Raw genomic sequence first — 10,773 nt, forward strand, 5'->3', positions numbered from 1 at the left:
TAATTGTTTGACATTAATTTAATACTCTTTATACATAATTCAAATTATTTTCACATCCAGCGATTAACTTCTTCGACTCGAAGTGACTTTCGACAAATTGTTTTGTTGAGTCTTCACAACGCTGCACTGAATAGACGACGCAATCGTAATATTTAAAAACTCCTCTGAAAAAGCATAAAAATTCATTCAAAAATAAAAATTGAAAATTGTTTTGACAATATATTATTGAGAAAAGTTTGAAAGGTTTGAAATTTTGTGAATAATTTGAAAACTCACGTGCATTCCTTGTGCGTGGGATGATATTGAATGGGTAATATGTAATCATTCCTAAACACTACACCGCGAGGCTCGGAACTTCCGTAACAATTAACAAACGTCTCAGACGTACGTTCACTTTTGAAACAATTACTATCGTACTTTTGGACGGCATCTGCAAAAAAATCAAGTCATTGTCTCAACTGTAATTTACAATTTTCCATTCAGCTCGAGACAACAATAAGATATTTTTGGACTCTGTTTACAGTTCTACTGAAAAATTCCAGTCAATTTATCTTTTTCTAATATGGAAAGTTTTACAATATTATTATATCATTTTTAATTGATATTATTAAATGTGAAATAATTTTACCATGAATTCATGGACATTAAATTTTATTTTTAAAAAGAAGTTTCTGATTAATTTCCCACAAAAAAGCACTGACTTATTTTTTATAAGTAATATCATTTTTCATTGAGTTTTAACTCAATTGTTATGAAATCAAAATGATTATACTTTTAAACATAATTTTAAAATTAGTCTTCTTTAAGTTTTAATTTTCTTACAATCATTTTAAATTATTGTCATATGCTTCATTTTTTGACGAAAGTCAAAGTCTTGGAAATATAATTAGAGAACGAAGAGAGTATTTACCGTATTGAATGTCAGAGCAAACTCGTGTCATAAATAGATCCATAATTTTTCTTTTCTTGTGTTCTGGTACTCGACGATTCTCGTCCATGCAAGTTTGCACTAAATCTGTCAAGTATTGCAAGTATTTTCGGATTTCTGGATTTTTTTTACAGTGCTGTTCGGTGAGAAGGTCCAAGGGCTCGAGTGAATTGACAGAAGAGATTCCTTCATAAATCCTCTTCATTGCTGTCGTTGAAATATTCATATACGGCATGTGGAAGTAAAGAACACTTTCGTATAAGTTGAGGCCATTTGATTCGCACATGCGGTGCAAATCCTTTATTGTCACATCGAAACGATCATCTGGCTTTCGAAGGGCATACGGCGCACCCGAAATCAATGCGGGGAAGCACAGATCTGAATTAGAAATTTAGAAATAGTAATTAATATATTATAAAAATACCTAAAACATTTTACAACTCACAGTAGATTGCTGAAGTCACGAAGCTTAAAGAATAAACACTTGATATCTTCATAGTGATGGGCATTTAGAACATGTTAGAAGCAACACTTGCGAATGTCAGAAGCTGATGGACTTTAATTTTAAACTGTTCAACATAGTTTCTACGCAAATGATTTTAAAGAAACTTTAACGACCAGGTACTCGTGATGTATCATTTTCATACTACATCTCAACTGTAATTGATCTGCAAGGCTTCAATCAACATTATAGCAGGGATTCGAGTGCACATGTCGTGAGTCAATTTTTCCTATAGGAAATCGAATTAAATCTCAAAATCTACTATGCTACATATTAGGGGTAATTATTATTATTATTGACAAATTGGGATATTAAAATTCATTCATTTTAAAATATACAAAATTATTTTATTAAGAAATTATGAATTAATTCATCTCAGTTTAATCCATTTTAAAAGTCCCACTTTTTTAATTAATTATTCTAGTTTTCTAAAGGAAAATGTTATTAATAATAATTTCCATTGAATTGTTTAAATGCCACCGCAATAATCAGTCGCAGTTGGATAAACTCAGTCTAACAGCTTCAATAGCACTTTTTGTTTCTTGGCTTGAATTTTCAAACTCATTTCGTGCACATGCGAAGAATCCGGCGTAAAAACTAAAAACAATATTCCAACTAATTAAATGTTTTAGTGACTAATAACTCTCTAAATCCGGATTAGTAAAAAGTCCACTAATTTAAATCAGTACAAATTTTTACTAATTCTTAGTGATTTTCTAGTTGAAACTATGGTAGATTTTTAAATATTTAGCAAAATAGTAAAATTTTACTATTTGTGGAAATTTTTACTTATTTGAATTAGTGGATGACTTTACACTATTTCAAACTAACGAGAGAACGGTTTTTTAATAAAGATTCAATTATTTTACCTGCACTGCTTTTGAGTGAAAATGTGAGGTACACTTAGGAGAACAAAAAAATTAGTCAACTCGTCTTCTGGATTTTCAAGCTTTTCGTAACAGTTTTTCCAGCTTCGATGAGTGCTTGCGGAATCGTGGAAAGCTAGTTCACCTGTAAATTTCAATTTAATGGTAACAAAAGAATACTTCAGTAGGGAAAGAACATTTTAATCAGCCTACCCATTAGCATTTTGTCACAAAAAGCCTTTACTGACGATTGAGCCAAATTTTGTTTCTCCTGCAAACTAATTTGATCCACATCATTGTAGCAAAATTGAATGGAGTCAATAATTTTCTCAAAAGAGGCATGAAGTGTGTAATTTTGATAGCAGTGCTTTTTCATGCAGTTTATCACTTCGTCAGGAAGTGCTTCAAAATTCTGTAAATTTACTTTTCCGCTGCACACCAAAAATATATCGAACACGTGAAAATCCGCGTGTTTTGTGTTTTCCTTTAAATCGATTCCCTTTGACTTACAAACTCTAATCAATTCCGGAATCGTAAAATTGAATCTTCTTTTCTCAACATCAAATATTCTTGATCGACTATCTAGGAAATATATTTATCATTTATAAAGTAAGTTGTATTCGATTAAACTTTCTTTTAAATAAAAAGTAAATAATTCTTAATTTTTTCTAAAAGAAGTGAAAACACCTGTAAATGTTGATCTCTCCAAATTACATCCTAAATATGAATGTCTGATTTCCATCCACATTTCGTGCATCTGTCCTGAAGAGTTTTTACACGATTCTATAACATTTTTTTGACAATCCCAGATCTTTGAAAAGATACTAAAAAAATGCAGACACTTGCTTAAAACATTTATTCGCATGTATTTAAGAATTCAAATTGTTCATGTACCTTCAATGTGAAAATAACAGGAAAAGAAAATAAAGTTACCTGCAGTCCTCAGGCTTATGTTCAAGTTTTAAGTTTAACATGATATTATATATTGATGAGTTATAATTGCCAGTCATATTATTAATAGAAGTAAAACATTGCTTATTGTCATTAATTTTCTCAACACATTCTTTGTCTGTCATTGTTAAAAGCGAATCTGTGTAACAAATTAAAAGTAATTAACAATTATAAACACAATTAATGTTAATCAGTAGTGTCTGAACATGAAACAAAATAGTTATCATTGATTAAAACTTGCCTAATTCAATATAGGAGCAGATTTGAGATGCAGCTGATAGTGAAAAGGCTTTAATATCGCTATTCGTTAATTGTAAACTGTTTTCAAAACATAGTTGAACAACTTTTAATAAATTTTCAAAAACTTTTCCCAGTCCCGATTCTTCATTACAACGTGATTTTAATAATTGATGAGACGGACTTTCCCCCCTCGAATATACATCGACTTCCGGCACACTGAGATCCCACAGTTGGTTTGAAATTTTTGACAATTTTTTAGAAAATTCATTATTTGCACTTTTAAGAATGTCATTTATGTTTGGAACTTTTAAACTACATCTTTCCTTTAATTCAAAGAATGTAAAATTTAATCGCAATCCGTTTTCAAAATTATTCAGTGTTACATTCTGTACTTGTAGGCAAACAGCACCGGCTGAAAATTAATAAATTAATTTCAAGAATATGAATTAATTTACCTAGTGATAATTAATGTAGTAGTTAAAAATTCATTTAGTACTAAATAGCAAATAAACATTAAGCACTCACACGAAATAATAAGGAGAATTTTTAATGTTCTTAACATTGTTTATTATTAGTTAAAAGTTGATGGTTAAAAATGAAAATCATATTTTAGATAAAAAATGGATTTTATAACTGAAGAGGCAAAAATCACTTGTTTAATAGCAGAAAATAAATATTATAAACATTGCACAACTTTAACACTTACAACTGTTTGAACTGAATGATTAAAAAATGATGTTGCTTCTGGAATAAATTTCCTGAATAATCACTATCTTATCTTGGGTCAAAGAAGGTATTAACCCCCGTCACGTATAAATATTCAACTATTTATTTAAAATGTTAATTTCTTTCTCTGGATTCAGTCATTGAAATATAATGTTTTCTTTTTTATGTAACTATCACATGCGGATTAAAGAGTGACTTGTGCTCAGAGCGTGCCCGGTAGTAATAATAATTATAAAAATAAATAAATAAAAATTCAAGTTTGATACGATTAAAAGTTGAGACAATTTTAAGAAATAAATAAATATAAATTTAAACTGCTTACAAGCTTATTTTGATATTAAATTTATTAAAAATAATACTGTCAGCAATTAAAAAAAAATTGTAGACTAACTAAAAAAATTGTGCTCTAAAGTTGTTTCATAAACTTTACGTAGTTTACGATTTTACAAAAAAAATTCTATCATATCTTATGAATCATATAAACATAGCATCTGATGGAAACGCCAAAGAAATGTGAATCGTAGTCATTAATTTTCTTGGCTCTGGTTTTTCTTACCAGAATTCATCATATAAGACAAACGAAGCAAAGGAGTAGAAAATTATTATTTTTATTATTATTTTACTTAAATTGTTCATAGGCGATTATTATTTACATTCATGATTGAAATTTACAAGAGATTTATAACAAAAATTGAGTTTGGATCTGAGTCACAGCCTAAAATATTTTGAGCTTCCATCATTGTGGAATCCATCTTTTCAGCGATATCAGAAGGACACTCTCTCTTTATTATTTGACTGACACAATAAATTGCTTTAGTTTGAGCCCTGAAAAAGAACAAATATTATTATTTCGAAAAAAGTTTTGCGATAAAATTTCTACTATCTCTTCTACTTTAAACCATAACTTACATGCAGATTTCAGGACTGCCGAAAAACCAATCTCGAGCTGGAGCATTTGTGTTGACTGCCTGATCTTTACCACATTTTTCCATCTCGTTTATAAATTTAACGTCACTCATGCATTCCGTCGAGAATGACGTTATTGCAGCTAAAAAATTTAATTTAATTATAATTTAATTTAATTTCTTAGATTTCTATTAAAATCTCAAGGTAAGCCAAAAGAACTTGTGAGTTACCAATTTTCATATAGACACTGCAAAATATTCGTTCCAATTTAACTTTAATCTGTTCCTTTTCTTCGTGAGTGAAGGATGCTTCTTCATCCAAGCAGAGTTTCACGACTTTCATTATCAATGTGTATAAATGGTCGTCAGCAATGGCCGGATAGCAAATTTCATCGATTGCTTTATCAATTGACTCCAGAGAATTTCGATGCTTTACATTCTGAGAAATTTTGTTAAAAATGCGGTCGAACGTGAATTTCAATTTGAATACGTCTTCAAGTGTGTCCTCGTCGTTTTCAATTTTTTCAAGACACTCATCCTCCATTCCGGCAATCGTTGAGTTCGACGGCAATGACTGTGATTGTGATTGTGATTGAGGTGCTATTACCGAGGCACCCTTCACTGCCGTCCAAATTCCTGTAATTAAAGTACAATATGCGACGTAAGAAAAAAAAGCATTCTATTATTTATATTTCACGTGTGTTCACTAAACACGTGTAGCACATTCTTGTGTTTCTCATTTGCTAAATGATGCCCAATTTTCTATACGGGAAAATAAATTTTTATTTTTGGTGAAATAATTGTAAATCTTAGAAAAAATAACAATTTTTTTAATTTTCTAACACAGAACTAAAATTTTAATTGGAATTTTTAATAATTAATACTGTGACTAATTATTAGCACTACATCTACACTTGTAATATTACTTGATTAAAATTTAGGTGCAGGATTATTCAAATAATAAAATTGCCCGTAACTAATTATTAAAACTAATTCAAGTTAACAAATACATATAGTTTTGTTGTAAAATATTTGTTTTCTTCAATTATTATTCTCGAAATATATGCGACTTAATTAAATCGAAAGCTACAAGAGAGAATCATAAGCGAAAAAATTTACTGTTGATAACTTATAAAGTTTAAATATAAATGTGTTTTTGTACATGATTTTTAAGAAAGATGCAAAATATTATTATTTTTAATCGGATATGTATCTTACGTAATGAATTTATTGTAGAGCATCACTTTTTACTTGGCCTATCTTTTTAGTTGATTCTATGAAATATTTTCAAAAAAAAAGAAATATTTATAACAGAAAATCAATTTATATCAAAGGTGAAATGAAATAAAATACAAATCAATCTAAATAGAAGATAACTCACCATAAATGGAAATAAAAATAAACAAAGATTTCATCTTGAACTTGGGTCTAAATTGATAAACGATATTGATTCGAAAATGACTTGTAAGAAGGAAAAGAAACTTGATTAATAGACGATGCTTGACAAACGTTGAAAAAATCTGCTGAAATTTCATTAAGACAAGAAGATTTTATATCCAAGGAAATAAAAGGTTATCGTGAGAGATCACTCTGAATTACTAGCTTTTGTAATTGTGAAACTAATAAATGATTCACTTTTCTTGGAGTAACGATTATAGTGCAGACAACTAGTATTTTGGATGGTTATTAACTACAATCGTCAATTAATTTAAAATCCAGTGACATTATCATTTTTATTTCCAGGTATATTGCGCTGTATAAATTTTATTTGTTCTTCAACTGTGATCATCATTCCTTAATTCAGTTTTGACAGCAGAACAGTTTGTTTTGTCAAAATCAAAGTTTTTGCATCTACATATACTAATTTTATAATCCAAATTATATTCATTACTGGATTCAAGTTTGAATTAAATACTCCTTTTTTAATATAGGCTAAACGTACCAATTTATTCCTTTTGTTTTAAATCAAAATTAAAAAGATTGATTCGAGGATGTTAATGAATATTCTAATTTGAGTTCATTAGACGTGGTCCTCGAAAAGCAATTAGTCAGATGACTTTGACATGGAGTTGATGGATCTTTATTAATTTCGTAATTACCCTTCGTAATTTATTAATTGAAGGTCCCGATCAAAGAACCGGTTTTAATTTTTTTTCATGTAAAAATCATTGTCCTCTAAACTGAAAATTAGGTTTTAAATTACAACTTCTGGAACCCGAATATTCTCGTAATCTTTACATAAAAAAGAAATGCTTTCACAAAATTAACTCTAAATTTTTTTTATTTAAAGGTTGAGAATTTTGAGTACCTGTTGACGAATTACAATCAGTTGTTTGATCGGAACCCTCAATTATTATTGGTAAGCGCAAAAGCCAAATACTATTTAAGCATGATTCAGAAAAGACATTTTCCATAAGGAATAAGGGTTGCGCAAATGTAAGAATTGTATTTAAATTATAAAAAATTTGATTTATTTTGCAATAAGTAAACCTTATAAACGTATGTACATTCATTACATAAATGCTTGAAAAGGATACTAATCGAATGAGTTTCACAAAATAAAGAGTTCACGCTCTTCTTTGAGATAAGTGTACGTTGTAACACTAACTGAGAAATTATTTATACTTTTTATCACTTTTATACAAGTATCGAATAACTGGCTTTCAAATGAAAATAAAAATTTGACTTCTGCAATTGCACTGAAGGAAAAGCCAACTAAATTAAGTTAAAAATTGCACTTTTACGATGCGTCGATGACGGAGATTGAATTTGGTTCGGGATTGCATCCAATGATGTTTCGAGCCTCAGTCATTATTGAATGAATTTGTTTTGAAATATCGGCACTACAATTATCTTTAAAGACGTCATTTAAACACTCGATTGCCTTTAATTGTGTCCTGAAACAATTGCATATCTTTAGTTTCATAAAAGTATTCCTTAATTTTAAAATAATGTTATGTCTGTAACTGAATTTGAAGTTTAGTTTGTTAATGAATAAAATAATACATACGTGCAAATTTCAGAATTGCCGAAGAACCAGTCACGAACTGGAGTGCTTAAATTTATTGTTTGTCCTTGGGAGCATTTTTGAAGCTCATTCACTATTCCTGGCTCAGTGACACACTCCGGGGAGAATGAAAGAAGCAGAGCTAGAAACAATTTTCATTTTTCAATTCTCAAGTGTAATAGTAAATTTATTTATTCACTACTTGAACTTTCAACAATAGACACCAAGACCTTATTGTAAAGTAAAAGTCAAATGGTTTATTTCACTTAAAACATTTTGCTAGGCAGCTAGTTTCATCTGAGTTTTCTCAGTTTAAAATAATTTAATCATATGAACATTTGATTTCCCTAAATGTCAAGACTTAACACGAGATAAATGAAAAAAGAATTTAAACTTGAGCAGAACAGAAGTCTGTTTTACGATATTCAGATTGGAATTTTTGTTCAAAAATTTTTATATCTCACCAAGTTTCAGATACAAGTTGCAGAATATTTTTTCCAACTTCTCCTTGATCATCACTGTCTCCTCAGGTGTAAAGGAAAACTCTTGTTCAACGCAAGACTTGATGATACTCATTAACACGTCATACAGAAGATTTTCATCTGTGGCTGGTAAACAGGTTTGTTCAAGAATTGAATCCAAGTTTTTCAACGAACCCTGTTCCCTTATTTTTTGAGTGGCTTTTATGAATATTGTCAAAAAAGAATACTTTAGTTGCACAGAATTCTCCACGATTTCTGTATTGTTTTGAACCTTAGCAATACACTCATTTTGAAAGATCATTGTCGGCTGAAAACCCGTGTTTGGCGCCATAACCGAGGCACCATAAGTCGATATCCATAGGGCTGAAAAAATTTTAATTTTCATCTTAATCAAATTCAACATTTAATTAAAGGGAGGCTTTACATAAAAAAGTAATGCTTGAAGTATATACATTCTTTTCTAATCTAAAAAAAGTTTTTAAAATTAAAAAATATGTTGTTTTCTTTTAAACAAAATATGAAAGACAATAAGTCTGTTGAAATACTGCATGTTAATAAATAAACTAAAAATACATGTTTTAATTATTAAAAATGAAATAAAGTTTCTTTGAAAATGTTGAACTTATTCTGAATAAAACTAGATTTCTGTTTTCACAATAATTTAATCTTTAAACTTTGACATTTTGCTAGTTTTCCATTTTTTCCTTTACATACTCTATTTTTAATTAACAGATAAACATTTTAAATAAAAAACAAAATAAAAGTAAAATAAATCAATAATTTTATAAAGTGTAACAAAGTATGTTGTGAAATTTACGAAGAAAAGATAAATTATGACAGCTCATAAAAATTACAAAATTGAGTAAATAAAGTAACTGTAAAAAAATATACTTCTTTATTTATATAAAATGTAAAATCTTACAGTTTAAAAATTATTTGATTAAAAGATTAAAACTAAAGTAAATAGAGAATCTTGTTTAAAATAACGGTTTTGTATAAAGAAAAAATAGAAAAGAAATTTGTAGAGATTTAAAATATTTTTGGAAAAATGATTTTATTTTTCAAAACTTATTGTAAAGCAGAAATTTAATTTAATTCCCAAAAAACAATGTATGTATTTGTAATAAAACAGATTGTTTATTAACTTACCACAAAGCGTAAACGATAAAATTAATAACTTCATTTTTATAAACAATTCAATTTAATTAAGTGAAAATAAATAAATAATTGTATTGAATAGAATAGAACACTTAAATATGAACTAGTGTTGTCGCTAACGAATGATTTCCAACTGACGTTGCTAGAAGCTATTTTGCAATTTTATATTAAGTCACTGGGATTCTATATAGGAGCGAACAAAGGGTTATCAAAGAGATATTTATTTTTATTGTACACGTTAACTTAGTACTTAAGCTTCTTTAAAATTATTGGCCGGGAAGATTCTTCGCAGCAAATGTGAGTCACTTTTGATCAAACCACTTGATTTTAACCACAAGTATTACAGTTGATGTGGTAATTCTATATTTATTAATTGTCATGTAAGCACGATTAACATTCATTTAAGTGCTTTTCCAACTATCTTAATAGATATAAATCTTTATTTGAATAATTTCGTATTTTAATTTTCAAATACATTATATTATATAAATATAAGCTTTGAAAGCTTACAAAAATAGAATTGTATTTTAATTTTTACACCTTGCGCGAGAGAAAAAAGTTAACAAACAATTAATTACATTTTTTACTGATTAAAAATTTAAGGAAAATCTTTGATGACATAATATATTTTGCACATTTATTTTCCTTGTTATTGCTTGGAATTTATTTTTAATGATTATAGTAGAAAAAATAATTAAAACAAGTCATTAATTCCTTGCCTAATGAAATTTTAACAAACAATTTTAATTTGTATAACATTTAAAAGGTAAATTTGTTTCAAAGATTTTTAGGAGTATCATCGTAAATTTAATTGCAAAAAAGAGTTGTAAAATGGAAAAATAATTGGTTGGAAAGAAAAAAAAGTTAATTTTGCTTCCACAAAAATGACGTATTTCAGGTGTGATAGTTTTTAACTTTCAAAACTGTCACATGAAATAATTATATATTACCTATCTTCTTTATCTTACAATGGCGTCAAAATGCAAACAATACTTTACCTACAAAACT

General features: G+C 28.3%; 4 protein-coding genes across 4 annotated transcripts; all 4 read right to left on the reverse strand.

The window, feature by feature from the left end:
- Nucleotides 1-3: 3 nt before the first annotated feature.
- LOC122500890 lies at nt 4-1,664 on the reverse strand. The gene is made up of 4 exons (XM_043610035.1): nt 1,374-1,664; nt 911-1,306; nt 277-430; nt 4-164 (listed from the first exon to the last, which is right to left on the reverse strand). Exons 1-4 carry the CDS (start codon nt 1,435-1,437, stop codon nt 29-31), a joined length of 750 nt encoding a protein of 249 aa, XP_043465970.1. The 5' UTR covers nt 1,438-1,664; the 3' UTR covers nt 4-28.
- Nucleotides 1,665-1,755: 91 nt separating this feature from the next.
- LOC122500887 lies at nt 1,756-4,212 on the reverse strand. The gene is made up of 7 exons (XM_043610031.1): nt 4,013-4,212; nt 3,489-3,899; nt 3,230-3,386; nt 2,984-3,120; nt 2,510-2,878; nt 2,300-2,441; nt 1,756-2,027 (listed from the first exon to the last, which is right to left on the reverse strand). Exons 1-7 carry the CDS (start codon nt 4,047-4,049, stop codon nt 1,919-1,921), a joined length of 1,362 nt encoding a protein of 453 aa, XP_043465966.1. The 5' UTR covers nt 4,050-4,212; the 3' UTR covers nt 1,756-1,918.
- A 593-nt stretch (nt 4,213-4,805) lies between these two features.
- On the reverse strand, nt 4,806-6,653 carry LOC122500795. Its single transcript, XM_043609895.1, has 4 exons — nt 6,500-6,653; nt 5,350-5,754; nt 5,123-5,261; nt 4,806-5,038 (listed from the first exon to the last, which is right to left on the reverse strand). The coding sequence occupies exons 1-4, from the start codon at nt 6,651-6,653 to the stop codon at nt 4,882-4,884; spliced, it is 855 nt and encodes a 284-aa protein (XP_043465830.1). The 3' UTR covers nt 4,806-4,881.
- Nucleotides 6,654-7,566: 913 nt separating this feature from the next.
- Nucleotides 7,567-10,016, reverse strand: LOC122500798. The gene is made up of 4 exons (XM_043609899.1): nt 9,757-10,016; nt 8,590-8,970; nt 8,129-8,267; nt 7,567-8,015 (listed from the first exon to the last, which is right to left on the reverse strand). The coding sequence occupies exons 1-4, from the start codon at nt 9,788-9,790 to the stop codon at nt 7,859-7,861; spliced, it is 711 nt and encodes a 236-aa protein (XP_043465834.1). The 5' UTR covers nt 9,791-10,016; the 3' UTR covers nt 7,567-7,858.
- Between the last annotated feature and the right edge of the window lie 757 nt (nt 10,017-10,773).

The sequence above is a fragment of the Leptopilina heterotoma genome, unplaced genomic scaffold (genome assembly GCF_015476425.1).
Source record: "Leptopilina heterotoma isolate Lh14 unplaced genomic scaffold, ASM1547642v1 Lhet_191, whole genome shotgun sequence".
NCBI classification, from domain to species: Eukaryota; Metazoa; Arthropoda; class Insecta; order Hymenoptera; family Figitidae; genus Leptopilina; species Leptopilina heterotoma.